Source organism: Anser anser (genome assembly GCF_964211835.1).
Source record: "Anser anser genome assembly, chromosome: Z".
Taxonomy (NCBI): Eukaryota; Metazoa; Chordata; class Aves; order Anseriformes; family Anatidae; genus Anser; species Anser anser.
Window position 1 is genome coordinate 29,410,972 of NC_139723.1, and position 19,921 is coordinate 29,430,892.

The window sequence follows — 19,921 nt, forward strand, 5'->3', positions numbered from 1 at the left end:
CACTTAACACAAATACACAGAAGTTCCCACCTTTAGTATAGCATAGGATGTAGAAAAAAGGCACATGCTTGTTTTAAACTTTTCAGGGCAACTCTACAGTAAGTTTCAAAGGTATGATCCCATTCAAGCTCCCATTACAAAAGCCTGAGTTGCAAGGTTGAGCACGGTAAACTGGCCTTTAGAGTTTCCTACTGTTTCTAGCATAGCAAATCCTGATGTTTTCCTCTTAATTCCAGTTAAGAGAGCATAAAGAACACAGCTATTGTTATTAAACAGATGAAAAAGGAAAGTGCATGAATAAAACCAAGATTCAGGAAGACATAATTAGGTTAGAATCTACATACTATTGTCAGTCTTGACAGTCTCACATATGAGATAAGACTTTTAAAAACATTTTGGTGGAGTGGTGGCCCAAGAGAAAACTTGTTTTTGGCATAACCACCTGTCTACTTATTAGATAAGCCAAACTGAAATCCCAGATGATAAACTCAAGATGGTTTTGCACTGCACATCTTTATTACTCTGTTTTTACAGAGCCCAACAAGTCCTTCTAACAACTAAGCTATGAATGAATCAGAAAATCCATCTCAGGAAACACATTGCTGTCAACATTTACAAGGGCTGAGAAAATCAACATAACTCTGTTGACTTAAAGAGAGCTACAATGATTTACTTTAACTCAGGCATGAGCTCACTAAGCGTACACGATGGGTGAGTTTCTTCACTGTTCTTCTAGACAGCAACTGGCAGATAAAAAGTTTGGAGCAGCTCAGAAACCTGTCAGATATAAAAGCTCCTCATCTATCTAGAAGATTTCCTTAAAGATACAGCTGTGTCTTCAAAGACCCTTGTGCAAACCCTGGCTTTGAAAGCCAAACAGTGAATTGCATCAGAGATGTCAGAAGGAAATGTAGCTCCAGGGTGCTGGCTCGTAAGACAGTCCTGGAAGACTGTGAATACAGCTCCATAGCTATGCTTGTCTATACTCTGCAGCTGACCAGGGTACCTTAGCTAGCTTAGGTGATGAAAGCAGCCTCTCAGCAGGACCAATCACACAGGTAGCATGTAGTCTGTCAAAACTATCACTTCATAATGTGAGCTGTCATTGATTCACATTTTGGACAGACTCCAGGACAGAAAGCACAATATCTCCATCCATTTTATTTCACTCTTCTAAGTTACTCAGTTCAGCACACACCCATTAAAACACATTAAGCAACTCATAGTTACATTTCTACTTGCATGTTCCCTAATGTAAAGTAATTTGGTATCCCCCCCGCCATGTCAGGGGGTTGGAAATAGATGATCTTTAAGGTACCTTCTAACCCAAACAATTCTGTGATTCTGCAATTCTATGATTCTAATTCACATATGGGACTGTTAAAGCCAGCTTAATGGCTCATTCATTTAATCTTTGTTGCATTTATAGAAAAGCAACATACCTAAAATTCTGCTCTGTGACAGAAGCTTATTGTCGGGCAAGCAAGATCCATCAATCCCTTTCTTTACAAAGAGAAAGGGAAAAAGAGCTACAGAAACTGAAAGGATCTTGCAAGTGCAAATTGAGTAATTTCTTGTATTTTCAACATCATTTTCCTGGTATGCAGAACAGCAGGCAAGCAAAAATCTTGATGAAAGATTCCTTTTCAAAAGCAAATCCTATATTCTTGCTCAGTTTTCTTTTGCAGTAATGATTGGCCCCTAGAGTACCCCTTTTCCCAGGACCCAGGAGCCTTTACTGAGCATGGAGTGTGCAGGAACACAAGCTTTCTGTGATCTAAACTAACAGTGATCAGCCTCAGGGCTCTTACCTCCTCCGGACTGGCTGCCCAGACTCATTTTCGCTGCCACCTGATGGGTTCCGTCGCCGAGAGTAAGGAAACTTTGGTGATTTATTGCGGTCACTGGGGGAATTGTACAGCCCACTAGAGTTAAAAAGGAAAAGCAAACAATTGACTTCTAAACTTCCAGGAGAGTTGAGACAGCTAACCCAGATTCAGTCTACAAAAATAACGAGAAGGCTTATGCACTTAGATGCTCACATACCTGTATTCAGCTATATATGTATGTGCAAGAGAGAGTGTGTGCGCACTTTTGTGCATGCTATGTAAATACCGATAGTACTGCTTTCCAGGAATAAGTATTTTACACTGAACACTGAAAACAGAGAACAAGGACTACAGAGCATTGCTAAGATAACAGCTCTAAGCTTACAAAATGTAGAACCAAGCATATACATGTTCTTTTAGCATAATAAAATTTTAGTGCTTTAGGATGACTTACACAATCCAGAGCTAGGCATTCAAATGCACTTGTATTCTTTAGGTTTTCTACGGATGTAAGTCCTAAAACAATTTCCACATCCCAGAATAAGTCTTCACTACAGGGGTAACAGTCTGGACCATGAATTTTAGCTCCAGCTTTCTGCTGTTCATCCACACAAGCCTCTGCCACTGTTTTGGAGGTGGCTCAAGCTTCATGTAGCCTTAAGTAGCCTGGGTGGGACCCAAGGCTGTTACAGTGCTAGAAGTAGGCTGCTCTGTGGTTCTCAAATTCCTGTATGGATTGTCCTGTTGTGCCTTTCTGCAGAAGTGTAAGGAACACTTCCAACAGTGTAACAGAGCCTGTAATGGTTTATGCTCCTCTAAGGTGGTCTGCTGATGCAATAGTGGTTCCAGAACTTTTTGAACAGCTATGCTAAACTCAACAATACATTTCTACTAATGATTAAGATGATACTTAACCCTTTTCAGGATAGCTATCTGATAAATATGGTATTCTCACCAAATCCCAGCTAAGGTATCTCTTCCTGCTTTCCTAAAGCCCTCCTTCTGCATACTGCTGATTACAGTGCTGCTCTGCACAGTTAAAAGGTTGACACAGTTCATCTCAATAAGAATGAACTTCAAAGTGGAAAATTATTATTAGAAGCTGCGAAAACCGTTGTGCAATATGCAGTACATGCAGTCTGCTTACGTGTCTAAAACGGCATAGTTCTTTACAACAGATGGACTTGCAAAAACTCAGTCCTATCATTCTTTTGCGCTTAGGAGTCAAAGCTCCTTCTATCCTGGGAACAATTTAAACTATGAAGCTATACTGTGACAAGCTGACATCGGTTCTTCTTTAAACACCACAAACAAACATTAATTCTAGCAACAAAATATTTGCACACTGCTTTATCCTTACTCTGAAAACACCGTGTTTGCGGTAGGACCAGAGGCCCCAAAAGATGCACCATGTATAGATCTGAACATCACACGAATGCAGGATTGTACGGGATTACACCAATGTGCAACCTAGTTCAGTGGCCTGTTTCCAACTGTGGCCATAAGCAACCACTTACACGAAGCAAGAAGTTTAACACGTAAGGCAGATCCCTGGTGCTCTCTCAGTACTGCTCTATTCCCAGTTTAGGGGACTGACTGTGCCAGATGTTATACATCTGTCTTCAGCTCTCAGTAGTTTTCTCTTCCATGCACTTGCCCAATTTCTCCCAAGAACCTGTTAACTTTTGGCATTTCTTGCAAAGGAGCACCACAGGTCTCCAACTCACAGAAAAGCGATTACTGTCTTCCTTTCTTGGTGGATTTAAATCACCTTCAGACAGCTTCATCTAAAGATCCCAAGATCTTACACTGGAAAAATACAATCCCGATCTCTATCCCCTTCCTCTGTAGTACTCATGATTTTCTAGATCTCTAGCACAACCCCTGAAATGATCTCTTTTCCAGGCTGAGTAATTCTGGTGTATGCAGTTGCTCCTAGTACAGGTTTCCTGTATAGCCACTCATACTTTTGATTACCCTTGCTGCCCCTTTCAAAGTCTTCTCCTCCTGAGATAAGGACATAGAGCTCCACTAACAATTCATGCAGAAAATATGTAATCCACAGATTTCTCTAATGTCAGAATGCTGTTCTCTTGCATTCTTCACTGTCTCTTTCCTAATAATTGCTAATTGTTTTTCTGACTGCTACTAAGTTGTGTTTTCATTAGGTTATCCATCAAAAATCCGCAGCACCTCATTTTAATTGGAAATCTAGGATTATTTTTCACTCCCATTAAGCTTGCTTTACAATTACTAACTCAATGTCATCCGCCATTTAGTGGGTCATCAAGCAGACTCTAAGGGTCTTCCTGCCATTCTTCACAGACAACTTTCAGTCTCACTATCCCAAACAATCTGTCCCATCACCAAACCTTCTCACTCCTTCTTCCAGGTCTTTGACAAATGCACTCTAAAACAGAGGTCCATGAACAGACCTCTGTGGAAAGCCACTGATGACACCTGTCCACTGACCACTTCCTACTACTCATACACTCATACTTTCCTAGTTTTTAACTGATTATGTGTCTATGTCAGGACCTATCTTCTTATTTGCAATACAGACTTACTGTGACCCTGCTAATGCGTTAATATATTATACCAATATCCCTCACCCTATTACCAGGGCATGACATTTACCATTGCACAAAACCTAAGATATCATGTCTTGCCTTACCTCTGCAGGCCATTTTCCTCCCACGGTGCGCTTGTTTTACTTCTTTGGGTTTCTGGACTGTTTTCATTTTTCATCTTTTTAAAGCTAAATAAAAGTACAGTTATATTTTTAAAAACCCACAGTGTATAGGTCACATCTTCTCTCCCCTCTTAGAAATTCATCTTGGAGGCATACAGCCAGTATAGAGACCCACCCTGACAAATAGCTATTTGCCTGATATGTGAAAGAAGGCAAACAACTGCTATATTAAAGAATCTCTCCTAGAAAGGCAGATTGGACGAAGAAAAAAAATGAAGGACTTGAAAATCAGCTCTACAATCCCATAATTACGGCTGCACTGAGTCAGAAAAAGGTCAATCTCATTCAAAATAAATGAGAACAGTCGCTTAGGTAAAAAGTCTAACAACAGGGCAAAGATACAACATGCCCTCCCAGTCTTCCACAACATACATTTAGCAGATTATTGAACCAGAAGTTTTATCTGCTTAGTATTTTACATAGCTCTTGATGGAACTTTCTTCCATGGATTTACTTAAGCACCTTTTGAACATTTTTGTATTTTTGGCATGAATAATGCCTGGTAGCAGCACACTGCTTTGTGCAACTCCAACTGATGCACAAATATTTTGTCTCAAATCTTCCACCCATTTCAAAAAATCCATCCTGTGTTCCTCACAGTTCTATGTTTATGGAAAGAAAAATAATACCCTGTGAATGATTGCTCCTTAATCACAAACTCCACCTTGTTATTTTTTCATACATCTAATACCTGGCTCATCTCTTATCCCAGTGAAAGCATCATAGTCCATTTAATCTCTCCCAGTAGAGGAGTCAACACATATCTCTGATTATCCTTATCATGCTTCTGCATCATTTTTAAGATCAGACTAACAAAGGCATGGCTGATAACTATTCAAAACATGACAGTCCACAGGTTCAGGGAACAGCATGCTCTTCTCATCCCTCCCTCAGTAACTCCTTATGCTGTCTCTTTGCTAGACACTGAGCATAAAGCTGACAACGTGACAGAGCTGACTTCACTGACTGCTGCAAGGTGAAGTACCAGGAGAGTCAAGGCAGCTTACAAAATAGATGTCAGTATTTGTAACCAGCTGTGTGCTCTAGCTCTCAGTTTCTTCCTTGCTTTCTCACACTGTCAGGTTTTACAGCTTCCAGACCCTTAACGGTCCCAGACAGGACAGCTCACTGCCACTCCAAGTGCTGGAAGATGGCTTCCAGACGTAGCATGTTTTTATATGCATCTTCTCCCCAGTGAGCAGTTGTGCTTTTCCTGCAGAATCATCTCTAGAGTTCACTTTCAGCCTGAACAAGCAGTTCATCTGATATAAAACTAAGCCATATTGGTTTCCACTAAGCTCTTCAAGTAGTATTACTGACAGCAACCCACTACAAGCGTTAATACCACAGATCTTTCCAAAGTGCAACTTGAGCAGCAAAAAAGGATTTACAGAGGGGCACATAAGCCAGAGTTCTTTGCCCAGAGCAGGTGGTGACAGACACTGCTGTATGACGGAATCGTGGCTACTTAACTCACTAATCCACTTTTAACCTCAGCCTTTGGTTACTACAGGTCACTGACTTAAGCATTTAATTCTCATGTAGTGAACCAAATGCAAAGCTACAGTAACTCAGCAGGAAAAGAAATTAAATTACACTTTAACAGGTAAAATATTTTCTTAATACTGCACCCATTAATCAGTGATTCTTATTTGCACAGAATCTACTCTCAGGCTAAAAAACACATGCTTTTACAGAGTAAGCTAGTAACTCTGGCAAACATGTTTCTGTCCTGTACTGCAAACAGCAACTGTTTTTGCACAGCATAAACTACAGAACAATTCTCAGACTGAAGTTCATTTTAAAGAAATTTGAATTGTGCTTTCAAATCGTATAAAAGAGAAGGAGAAATGATCGTGGTAGTTGAACTCACTGCATTAGATTCCTACGTCATTACTCATTCAGAGCAGACTTTAGAGTCAGAACTAAAGCATGGCAGCTCTTCAGATACCGGTATTATTGCCAGGAACACAGCTGCAACAGCGACGGAGTTCATTCAAAGTTTTAGAAAATTTTAGAAAAGGCTAGGATCTGATTTTCATGGGAGACTGTCTTGTTTGTTTGTTTGTTTGTTTTTTATGGTTTACCTTGAATTTACACCATTTACACAGAATTGGCCAACTGCATATCTCAGCAGTGAATGAGATGTTAAACTGTGAAAACTCAGGTCTTAAAAGCTGCTGGGTGATGCTTTGTAAGCATGACTGAGAAGTAACGCAAGAATCACTTAGGATGGAGTAAACAACCAAACTGTAAATGCTTCATACAGGATGTGTGCTGCCTGACAGGCAAACTAAGCTTGGTGGCCCTGAAAGGTGTTTTACATGTGCAGACACAGACATGGAGAAAAATAAATCAATTTCTAAATAGAAAGCATGCATGAAAAATAACTTCCAATTTTTGTTGTAGTGGTTGTTTAGACGTGACTAACACTGTTTAAAAACATGAGTCAGTGAGAATCTGCCCAAGAATTGCTTTTAAACTGCCAAGTTAAGAAACTAAACCCAGACCCTTTGAAGCTGCAATGGTGAGAGTCTCTGCTCTGCAACTTGCCTATCCCTTTTGTTCTAACAATTCACTGAGGAAAAAAAAAAAAGTATATATAGCATTGGGAACACAAACTGTAGTTAAGAGCCCCTGCTTCTCAATACTTACTCTTATCCCACAATGCAAAGATGAACCTCTTCCTTTGTACTTGTCTCTCTGCTAACAACTTCTGCTTCAGCTGGATGGAGTGGCAAAATCATAATTGTTCTTTCAACCCTGAGTAGTATTATTTCATAGGGACAAGAACATTGGATTCAGATTCCCTCAAACTGAGGAAGCAATTAAACTCAGCTCTTCTCTTCTGGGGCAACAGTTTAGAATATTAGGCAATGGGAAACACAATCCACCAAGTATTTGCAGTAAATCTTTGGACCCTCCTTCAGAAGCCAATGGAGATACTTAGCATGTAAAGACCTCAGCTTCAACAGAGTGATATAGTCAGAGCTTCTCAGCTTGAAAATAAAAAAAGCTGTCAGGGTTACTGGGCATGCAGAGACAGACATCTAGGCAACTAAGCAAAAAATGTTAGGTGCTGAGTTTTTAACTCATTGTTTTGTCAAATCACCCTTCTTTGATTTGTCCATCCAAATTCCACTTATAAGTAAGGGTGGGAACATAAATCCCCTCCTGAATCTGAGCCCCACCTCCTTCTCTCAAATATGCCTAATAACCAGAGATGTGTGCTTCAGCACTGGTAATTAAACACAGCAGACCATACAAGTCCAGAGGAGCCCTGGCAAGTTCATTACTGCTGAGGACCAAGCACAAACATCTACTAGTTTTGTACTCCTGGCAAGCACAAACATCTAGTAGTTTTGTACTCCTGGATTTACCAGTGCAATGAGTAATGGACAGCAGGGTGAAGGACACTGCTGGAAGAGGCCATTCCCAGCTCTTCCCTGCCCACACATCACAAGCTGAGCTTCCTCTGCACCCAAGAGGACAGAGCAGGGGAGAGACATGAAGGACTTCATGCCTATCCTGACCAGTGCCCCTTGTGCCACAATCTGTTTTTTCAGGTTTAAAATGGAAACTGTCTTCCCATTAACATGCCCTGATTTGTGGGTTTCTGAACTCCACGTCACCTTGAACCTCTGCTCCAGTGCAGCAGAAGACTGGGGCTTGCTGAAATGAATTACCTCTGTTAGCTTTGTCAGCAGAAGATCAGAGAGTCCTAAATCTTAACAGCAGGAAAAGCTGTGATTAATGATTACTAAATGTGTTGCTCTGTCCAATGCAATAAACAGACTCTTAAAAGCTGGAAGGGAACTGCTGGTCTACCTACCTTTTCACTGGGGAAGGTGCAATGATTTTTGTAGTTCCTTCATTATCCCCATTTGTTGCAATCTGGTTCATGCTGCTGGATCCTGAAAAAAGAAAATACAAGATAGCCCCCTTAGCAGATTTGTTGGCACATCTATTCAGCCTAATCACCTCCTGAACCCAGTGTGGTATGTGAGATAAAATAATACACAAGACATCTGGTGCATGTTGTACTTGCTAAGGGTGTATAAGGATCACACTTTTGTGTCTTATCATTTTTTCTAGTTTCAGCACATCACAAGAAAGTTCAACATGGGGGACATTCATTATTCATCCACGTGAGAGAGGGGAATTAGCTGCTGTTGTTCCCACAGGGATACTATGCTACTGCAACCAGGAGGGAATTTCCTGCTCTCTCACTAATGAGAAGAAAGGTATGACGAGAATATAAGCTAACTAGGTATGGTCTGCACTATGAAAAAGCTTGGCAATCTCCTGTGTGGTTACTGTGGCCTCTAAAACAATTGTTAGATTAGATGGTAAAGCAAGATGAATATGTACATTGCAAGGAACCCTTTCAAATCAATGCAGCAGCACTGTGCACACAACACTAATAAATCCTAAATCATGACCAGGAAAATGAAAACTGTAAACCAAGGTTTTGAAAACTAATAATGTAAGCATATATAAAGAGAATAAAGAATAACATTTGGACAAGAAACAACTAAGGCTCACTTTCTATATGAATAAGAAAAATTTGGCCAGTTTTGTGCCCAATACTGAACACTCTTTGCTCCTGCTCTTTCCACACTGTTGGCACAGAAGCCTCCACCAGAGCCCTGAAGAAGTAGGATGGACATGCACTTCCCCTCCATGCAAGAGGCTTAAAAGAAACAGACTGGTGTATTTGTAATTTAGGAGCACTGAGGGCCAAGGGAATCTGGATATTTCATTCTGAATTAAAGACAAAGTGACATAACACAGGTATGATGTATGGATGTATACACCTCAAAACTGCTCTGTTTAGCTTGGTATACAGCACAGGTACATCACACAACTCTGGTAGAGAATTAACAACAGACAAAAAAAAGATGTATTAATCACCAAGAGGAGTCTGTTTCTGTTAGCATTACATTTTTAGTTTCCATGCTGTGCCATTAATATTAATTTGTAATTTTTCTTCAGTTCAGATGTTGCCTTTCCATCTGACTGGCAGTTTCAGTCATTTCCTACAAAACTGCTACCATCTCCAAAAGCAGATGCTAAGTAAAACAACAAAGCAACACCACTAATGACATGCATCAGCTCTGGACTGGACGGTGAGGATGTTCACTGAAGATAACAAAACAGATTGACTGAAATCTGTAAAACTGGTAACAAGGAAATGCTGTATCTTTTCATGCACAAGCAACAGCACCATAGTGTTCTTAATACAGCCGTACAAACTCAGAGCCTTTTTGTTTTGCTAAAAATTAAAACGTAATGTCTCGAATTAAGCTGTGGCTCAATTTTACTTTATCATCTTTCTCCACATCTCAGAGAAAGAATTTTTCCATGACACGTCACAACTTCCCATACCTCCCTTTTAACATACAAAGTCTCTGCACTCCCCTCTACTTCAACACAGACACTTGAGGTATCCAAAGTCATCTTGTCAGGCCATCAATTGCATCTCCAGAAGGGTGTGGGCCTCCTACATATTAAATCTGTCAGTCTTCTGCAGATTTCTCATACACTGCAGAGGGCCACAGGGGGCATTAGTCACCTTTGATCAGGGAACTCAGCCAAGCCCTTATTTGTCTGACCTTTATGGCTTTTAATGATTTAGTTTACTCCTTCCCCTACTTAGTTTTTCAGAATAATGCCTGGCAGGGAAGGGGAGCAGTCTGGGTCCTGTCTTGTACATCATTTGCTCCTCTGAGGCACTTTTCATTCTTTATGCCAATGTAAGGACTAGTAAGAACTTGGAATATTCTAAGAAGGAAATACAGAATGGGAACAAATTCACACACAGAACAGAAAGTAAAGTTTTGGGAGCCTGAATGAATCCTCTGTTTTATTCAGGACAAGACAGCCAGCTCTGCAGACTGTCTGAAGCACTATAAATCTGCCTATACAATTGTTTCATGTTTTCAAGAATGATGCAATAGCTACACTTTCATTATGACCTGCTTGGTAAAATGACAGAATTACTGAATGAAAAATTAATGGGTTGAGAAACTCCAAACTTCCATGAATGAATGTAGATGAGAAAATGGTCAGAAAAAAAAAAAAAAGTCCCACCTTCATTAAGGAAAAAAAAAAAAAAAAAAAGACTGCTACAAAAATTCTTCCTGAGACCTAAAAATGCCTAGGGTCAAAAAATCACGTTAAAAGAAAGATGCAGCACATAGGAATAAGAGGCAGAAATTTCCCACCATTAAGGAAGATACTGGTAGTGAAAAGAAAATGGAGTAGGTTGAAGTGTTAAACAACAAGGATATCTCAGGGTTTCTGACTTTTTTTTTCATGGAGATACATATAGCTCGCCATTCCTAGGCCATCAAACTTACGAAAAATATATTAATAATTAAAAAAAAAAACCACAACACTATGACATCTTCACTAATGGAAGTATTGACATCAGCAAAGCTACTGCTTTTCCAGACAAAGGAAATGATTTCAGTAATTCAGATGCTGCTGCATAAGTGAAGTAGCTTCCTATTAAGCCCCTCAGAGCGCTCATTACTTGATGGAACGACAAGAGCTCATGCTCCAAAACATGTCAAAGCAATGAAACAACTTCCAGAAAAAGAGCCAGGGGCCAGTTGCTCCAGACCTGATCCTTTGCTGTGTTTGGCAATAACCTGATTATTCACCAGACAGCCCAGCCACCTCTGAGTGTCAGAAGATGGGATTATGCGATGCAGTCAGTCCACCCTACTGCAGAAAGTCTGATGCCTCTGCAGCTCCGTGGGCTCCCTGCATGAACACTGGTGCTGCAGAGCCTATGCAGGGTACATCAGTTTTCAGAGCAGCAGCTCTGAAAAAAAGCACCAGCTCCTTCTCACTGATGAGTTTCCTGGTTACCACTGTACTTGTTTAACAAGTACCTAGCTGAGGGAAGAACAGAGAAACGACAACATACCAGCAACTATCACAGAGGCAGAATCCAGACAGAAATACAAAATAACTCACTTCTACTGAGAGATGCCCTCATTGAGCCACATTGGACTGACTCCACTGTTGCCCTTTAGGACAACAGGAGCTTTTGTTTGCTTCTTCTAAAAAACAAACTCTTTTGCTGTACGATTCTTTTGTACAAATAACCAGCTTAATTGGGAGGAAAGCCTTCTGTCCACACTCAGAAAAGTAACTGTCTTGAAGTATGTTCCATCTCATGTGTCTTCTACTACTGTCACAGTACCGTTCTCCCAACACATATCTCTGTATCATACAGTATGGCTATTCTAAAAGAACAGACTCCAGAAAAATTGAACAAACACTAACCCCATTACAGTGTCTTATCTATATTACTGTTTCTTACATGCCAAGGTAATAGACCTCTCAAAATACCTTAGATAACCAGAAATCTTCAACTTGTAGCAGGTTTTTTGGGTTGATTGCCTTTTGTGAGGTAAGTTACTGTCAGCGTTCACTGAACTGAATTTTTTAATAAACATGAATGCGTGCTTTGATTAAATTTACAGCAAGGTTAATGTTGATTTGTGCATTCAAATTTAAATAGACTACTAGATTTTAAAAACTCAGAAGCCCAAAATCTTAGGAGCCTGGTGAGCTAATTAAGTCATGCCTGTTTCTTATCAACTAAAGCAATTTAATTGACATTATCTGAAAGCAGTGTTTGTATTTAAATCTATTAATGAGGGCAGAAGATAGTGTGATCAAAAGGAAACCATGAAGTAAGAGTTCATGCTTTGCACTGTATGTTACTAAGAGCTTATAAAAATGAATCGACTTCAAATGTCCACACTCACTTAGCTTGTCCTGTGATAATGTTTTTTCTTCCGAAGTAATTTCCATACCTGTCATCTCATTTCTGCTGAGACTGCCATATCGTGAAATACAGCAGCGGTCACATCCATCCTTTTAGAAAATCTGTTATTTCAAATAACCTTTAAAGTTTAAAGCTCAAAGTAAATAACTAAATAGATACAATTAACCCAATATTCATTTTGTAAAAGTTAGCTTTCAAACCCAATCTCAGTTTTCTGGGAAAAGACTGGTGATTTTGAATGCCCCGATCCAACAGCTCTATCTGCCATCACTGAGGTGCATGCAAAGAAGGATAATGACAGCTATCTGTGATATTAGGTAGGTCAGTCAATGCAGGTATTGTGAGCGCCTGGGTGCTATAGTTTAGAGACTATAAGAATACATGCAATATTGTAATTTTAATACTTGCTCCTGATTCTGCACCTGGCTTATAAATCAGAGTGCCAGGGTTACAGTGGTTATACAACTACACAGCGTGCAAGGCATTGGCAAATCAACTCCTCAGCTAGCAAAAAACAAGAAGCCCTACGCAATGTGTTTTCCAGGACTGAATAAACTCAGATCCACGGCAACAGGTCTGGCCACATCAATGTTTGTCCAGAGAGAACGTTCCTGTGAACTTCTCGAGTGCAGCCTTCAGTTGAAAGAATAATGAACGCTTTCATCGAGCAACCCGTACCCATTAGTGCGAAAGCTGAATATTATCAGTCTTGCCATAAGAGGGTAAGGCAGAACAATAAGTGATCCTGTTCCACTGTTTGAGTTTATGATTTGCAACCAGAACAAAATGTGACTGTAACTCACTCTCAGCTGAAACTGGGAGAATAAACAAACTAAACAAGCTACATATGCCTCAAGTTCAAGGCTTCCCAAAACAAAACAAAACACCTTTCTCCACCTGAGCACCCACTTGAAAAACAACCTAAACATACACAAAGGAAAAAAATGCACTAATATAAAAACACTGATTGCACAGTCCGTGAAGTTTCCTGGACTGGTCTTTCCACTAATTCTAGCATAGCTGAGATACGGTATGAGTTAAGCAAGTGATGAAATGCAGTTGACTGGAATCTAAGCAACTGTAATCCGGATTCTAGGAAAATAATCTGCCATACTAAAGCCAAACTGTCTATACATCCTATCCTATAGAGGGAACCACTCAATGGCTGTGGCTATTATACAAGAAAGCTAGTTTCTCTCCCTTCACAGTATTATGTCCTTTAATTGCTCTCCTAGAGCACTCTAACTGCAAACAAATATATATGTATATATTTTTTCTATCATTGTCTTGGTACCTACTCCAACTTTTAACCCACAGTTCACCAAGTGTCTGCAGCCCTAATGACTTTAGCACATTTTAATGGACCTACAAGACAAGAAAACATTTAGTCACTCATTACCACAAATTATAGCTAACCCCTACATTCAAGTGACCAAAAAAAAAAAAAAAAAAGGAACGCATACTAGGCAACTGGTAACACCAGAACATGTATAAAAAATAAAGGAACAACAAAAAAAAATTAATGAGATATTGGAGGTTAGAGACTTTAGTACTTCACACAGACCTCTACAACCTTGACAGCAGCAGCAATGTAGATGGCACGTGCTACAGACATGAATTTGTATCTAGTGGTTGATCTAATTGTCCAAAAACACAATGATGCTGGGTCTGTGACAGAACAACTAATTTAACTGGCTGCAGAAAGAGAAGCATTTGTTTCATGTGCTTAACTTTGCAATCTTAAGAAAAGGAAGAAAAGTAAAGAAGGTGAGGCAAGACGCTGAACTTGGAGAAGGCAAGAAGGAAGTTACAAATAGTAACTATTTGTAAGCTGTTACTGGGCTCGGGGTTTGTGAGAGGGTAGAATAAATGGAACTCTGCTGTTCATTACAAAAAGATAAATTATAAGCTATGTTCAGCTGGATGGTAATTTATGTGGCATTTGCAGAAAACACCTTAAGAAATATCCAGCAGATGTAAACTAAAATCATCTTATTTAAAATGTTGAACAAGGCATATTTAATCTTATTACACCATACTAGAAACAAAATTAAGAAAAAAGGACAAGCCATCGATGAGATCCACTGACATGATCCCATTATGCGAAAGGAAAATTTATTTTAAGATGTAACATCATATTATTCTCTAAAACTTTGTCCGACTGAAGTGTTTTAACTGTTTTTAACTGAAGTGTTTTAAGTGTTTAAGACTGCTTACTTCGGCAGTCACATTTTCTTGATAAAAATATTTTGTAAAAGTAAAATACATACTGGGTTAGTATTTTTCACCTAGTGTTGCTTAAAATCTATCAAATAGACCTGATTCCCTGAGTGAAATGGACTCAATACTGCTGTATCAAAGATCCAGTTTAGGGGGAAAAGGGTGCATTTATCCTGGTGACACGCAAGAGACTGCCATATGGAGTCTGTCACATGGAGGAGAAATGACATTAACTTTCCTTCAGTGTCTGAAAATGCATTTAAATGGACAAAGAGAACTAGCAGTTTATCAGCATGAATACCCAGATACAAAATAAAAAAATTAAGACTCAAAATAGATTCATTGACAGAGAAAGATAGATTTTGAATAATACAGCTCTCTTCCTTTAGCTCGCGTATAATGTGGGAAATGAATCAAATTCATTTAATTTAAAAATCTTTTGAGGTAATAAACCTACATCAGTGGAGAGCGACTGCACATTTGAAACACTTGGGTTATCAATTAAGCCACATTAAAAGCAAAACAACAAGATTGGGGGGATAGAAATTACACAAATACTTATGAATAAGATGGTAAAAAAAAAAAAATCTTTTTTTAAATCTTCAAAGTAAGACAAAGTATTTAAATACGCCAAAGCAAGCAGGCATTGCCTGGGGAACTCTGAATCACATTACAAGAGCAGAGCAGGTCACAGGAAGGTTTCTGGTTTCCTCATAGTTCCAATTAAAGACACTGAAACCACCAACAAGCACAACACACTCATCCTCACAGCAATACTGACTGACATTCACTGCCTGTGCTAAGGCAAACATTATTTTTAACTAAGGGCTGAGTTTCAGCTGACAAGTTTACCCCTGAATAGCCACACAATTTTCTGCACAGCTGAACAGGGGAATAACGAGGTGGGAAATGCCATTAATCTTGAAACACCACTCTAAGAATGGGATAGCCCAGCTGAACAAAAGTCTAAGTCACTAGGTTCAAACGTGAACAGCATCTATGAGACAAGTCATAGGTGAGCCACAGAATATCCTGAGTTGGAAGAGACCCACAAGGATCATCAAGTCCAACTACTGGCTCCACACAGGACTATCTAAAAATTAAACCATACATCTAGGCACCCATTGACAAAAAGATGCCAAAATCTGAAAGCAAAACAGTTATTTTCTTACTCTTAAAAAACAAACAAACAAAACTGTTGTGAACTGCTTATATTTTCCAAGGGCAAAAACTGTAGTTACACTACATTTCAATACCCACTGCAGCTAAAAGGCAGGACACACTGGCTTCATTTTTCAGTCAAAAGATGGCATCCAGAACAAACATTGGACACCTCTACATGTATATACCTGACCTCTTTTTAAAATCCAGACCTCTTAAAAGTATGTCATGGTGTACTAACCCATGAGAAAAAGAAAGCTTACTTACATTTTAAAAGCCCAGGCAAGTTGATCCCAAACCCCTAACACACATGTGCATATGTACCCAACTCCATGCATGAGTTCCACTGAAATCTGTATAGCTACAGTCAAAACAAAGCTAAGCATATGCATGTAGTCACATGTAGAACTGGCACCTGACATTAGGAAAGATTTTTGCCCCTATTACTAGATTTCGGTAAACATTTATTATTTTGCATATGACTCTTGTGATTAGCATTTCATCTTCCATGTTTCCTCTAATGCCTACAAAAACTTCCAGCTTCCCCTGGTGTTTTCAGCATGCAGTTGTGAATTTCCAATTCACAAATCTGAAGCATTTTAAAACTGCAGAGGGCATGGCATTAATTCCTACTCCACTTAACAACAAAATAAAGGGATACTGCTCTAGCTTTACTGAACTGGGAAAAAGACGTATGGGAGTAGCAGCCTGGGTCAAGCAGGTGGAACAATGATATTCCAGCCAAGCTGCTTGGTTATAAAACTAGAGAGACAGTATTTCTCTGCCCATTTTCAAACTTCCCTAACACACTTTACATTAGACCTACAAATGCATGTTTTACCATATCTGATCCACAAATCTTTTTTGCTTTTATCCACAAAGTTGGAGTTTTCAGATCTACTTAACATTACATACAAACACTGACCTAAAAGAAGGCAGAATCCATTTTGAGAGATACTCAAGGACACTGTAACAATTTTGATTCACCTTTTGAAAGTGAAATGAACCACAGACCAGGGACAAAGTCTTTCCACAGGCACAGCACAGAAGGACTTACCTGTCTGTTGTGTCCGTTTCGGGTATGTCTTACTGCGACTTCTTTCAATACACTGATCAGGCCGTGGAAGCTGAACAGAAGGATCTCTGGTCATTTGCAGAGACATCCTGGCACTTGAAAACACAACAAAATTGACTGTGTAAACACCTGGAGAAATGCTCTAAGAAACAGAGGATCTTTAGGTTGAAAAAAAGTGCATGGTGTTCAGACAGCACATTTTGATAGCTATTCCTTTCTCATTTGCAGCTCTGATACACCTGCAGAGAGTAACGCTACCCTGCCTGCAACTCACTTTTGTTTTGAATCATTCATTGGCAGAATTGTCAACAGTTTGTGCCAATCTCTTCTACAAAAGGCATTTACTAGAGGATCTAAGCAAACAAAAAAATGCCAGCTTACAAGAAGAAGCTAAGATAGCATGACCTTTTGTAACCTCTTATCTCCTAACATACAACTTTCTTATGTAAGTAATCAAATAAATAATAATTTGCTTAGATCCTGAATTCCCTCTGTAAGTTTTTATCTCAGGAGAACACACAGTTAACATTGCTCAGTTTCAATCAGTAAGGGGCTACTGGTTCTGCCACAGTGGAAGGCCAGTAAAAAGGGTATGGAGAACCCAGTGCAAAAACAAACTGTAATACAAAACCTGATTCCCTCTTAAAGTAAGAATCTTCCTCGATGCATGATTTTTAAAGTAATTAAATGTGTTATTCTATTCTCATTCTAATGCTTGTCTCCATGTGATTAAGCAGAATAAGGTGTTCATAACAAAAACTTGAAACAAACACTGTATTCCTCTGCAGAACTCCATGCTTGCTGCTGGAAACTTACAATATAAAGAAAGTAGCAGCATTAATTCCCAGTTGCTGTAACAACTGCAGTTCCATGACTTAGAAGTCATCAGGTATCATGCTAGCAAGTGCCAAGCAATTTTACAGGTGTTATGGATGTAGATTTTCTGAGCTATGTGAATCTACTCCACTAGGATGATTGCATTTTCACCAAGAGGCCCACAGGAGTAGTCAGCACTGCAGAATTATAATCTTCTCAACAGTTGTAAAAGGATTAAAGGACAAAAAAATATAATCTAACATTACATCAAAATAATAGTGCTTTTTGATATTTAATTTCAAGGGTGTTTTTTTCCTCCCAAGTTAGCCATAAAACACTTCCTCTCAAATTTTCAGTTTTGCAGCCACACCAATCTCACAAATTCCAGAAACAGTTTTAACTAAATGCCTGGGGACAACATCTTTTGCTCACACTAACGTCTCCACATATTAAACAACATATTAAACAAAATATCTGATCTTTAGATGGGTTTTTGATTTTGTTTTTTTGTTGTTTTTTTTTTTTTGTTGGTGGTGGTTTTTTTTGGAAAGCTGTCACCCAATGAGAAGATCAAAAAAAAAAAAAATGACAAAGGATAGTATTATGGTCCCCATACATACACCACCCAACCCAATGATGGAATTTTCCTGCAAAAAGGCGAACAGGGAAGACAATCAGTGTAAAGAAAACATTCTCAAAGCACATACAAAATGGTATTATTGCCACTCTGAATTCCAGGAAGAGTTAATCTGTCAAACTCCAATTGATTATCACATGCATTTTTTAAAAGGGAAAAAAGGAAGACCTATGGAACCACAGGCCAGCCGGTCTCACCTCCGCCCAGTAGACTGATGGAGCAGATCCTCCTGGAAGCTATGCTAAGGCACTTGATAAACAGTTGACTAGTGACTGCCAACATGGATTCACCAAGGGCAAATTGTGCCTGATTAATCTGGTGGCCCTCTACAATAGACTTAAGCACAAATGGATAAGGGAAGAGAAACTATTGCTGTCTACCTTGACTTATGCAGAGTACTTGATACTGTCCCACACAACATTCTTGTATGTAAAACGGAGAAACATGGATTTGACAGGTGGACCACTTGGTGGATAAGGAATTGGCTGGATGGTCACACTCAAAGAGTTGCGGTCAACAGCTCAGTGTCCAGGTAGATACCAGTGATGAGTGGTGTCCCTCAGGGGTAAATACTGGGACCAGCGGTGTTTATCATCTTTGTTGGTAACATGGACAGTGGGATTGAGTGCACCCTCATCACATTTCCCAATGACCCCAATGTGTGTGGTGCAGTTGACATGCTGGAGAGAAGGGATGCCATCCAGAGGGACCTGGACTGGCTTGAGAGGTGAGCCTGTGTGAACCTCAAAAATTTCACAAAGGCCAAGTGCGTCCTGCACCTAGGCTGGTGCAATTCCAAGCACAAAGACAGGAGCAATGTGCACTTGCAGCCCCGAAAGCCAGCCAGATCCTGAGATGCATCAAAAGAAACATAGCTAGCAGGTAGAAGGAGGTGATTCTCCGCCTCTACTCCACTCTTGTGAGACCCCACCTAGAGTGCTGCATCCAGCTCTGGGGCACCCAACAAAAGAAGGACATGGGCCTTCTGGAGCAGGTCCACAGGAGGGCCTCAAAGATCATCAGAGAGCTGGAGCACCTCTCTTATGAAGACAGGCTGAGAGAGTTGGGGCTGTTCAGACTAGATAAGAAAAGGCTCTGGGGAGATTTTATAATAGCCATCCAATACTTAAAGGGGACCTACAGGAAGGCTGTGGAGGGACTCTTGGTCAGGAAGTGTAATGACAGGACAAGGGGTAACGGATTTAAGCTAAAAGAGGGTAAGTTTAGAATAGACATAAGGAAGAAATTCTTTACTTAGTGAGTGGTGAGAACTGGTTGCCCAAAGAGGTTGTGGATTCCCCATCCCTGGAAGTGTTCAAGGCCAGGCTGGATGGGACTTTAAGAAACCTGGTCTAGTGGAAGGTGTCCCTGCCCATGGCACTGGGGTTGGAACAATATGGTCTTTAAGGTCCCTTACAACCCAAACCGTGCTATGATTCTATGATCACTATTTATCACTAGCTCTGTGTAATCAATGCGGTGTAAATAGGTGTCACAATCCACATTTACTAGAGCATCTACTCAGGTCAAATGAAAGTCAAACACTGCAGGAAAACAGGGAACACTTCATACTAGATGAGAAAAATATACTTTAAAATGCTCTAGAAAAAATTATCATTATAAA

General features: G+C 39.7%; 1 protein-coding gene across 4 annotated transcripts in view; it reads right to left on the reverse strand.

Annotated features, from left to right (window-relative positions):
- Positions 1-19,921, reverse strand: part of EPB41L4A (erythrocyte membrane protein band 4.1 like 4A) — a 135,641-nt gene that overhangs the window by 22,308 nt on the left and 93,412 nt on the right. For all 4 annotated transcript variants that reach the window (XM_083816517.1, XM_083816515.1, XM_083816516.1 and 1 more), the window contains exons 12-15: positions 16,827-16,939; positions 8,414-8,495; positions 4,504-4,587; positions 1,812-1,925 (exon numbers count right to left, since the gene is read on the reverse strand). In XM_083816517.1, the coding sequence (XP_083672643.1) occupies positions 1,812-1,925; positions 4,504-4,587; positions 8,414-8,495; positions 16,827-16,939 (393 nt within the window). The remainder of the gene's footprint in view (positions 1-1,811; positions 1,926-4,503; positions 4,588-8,413; positions 8,496-16,826; positions 16,940-19,921) is intronic.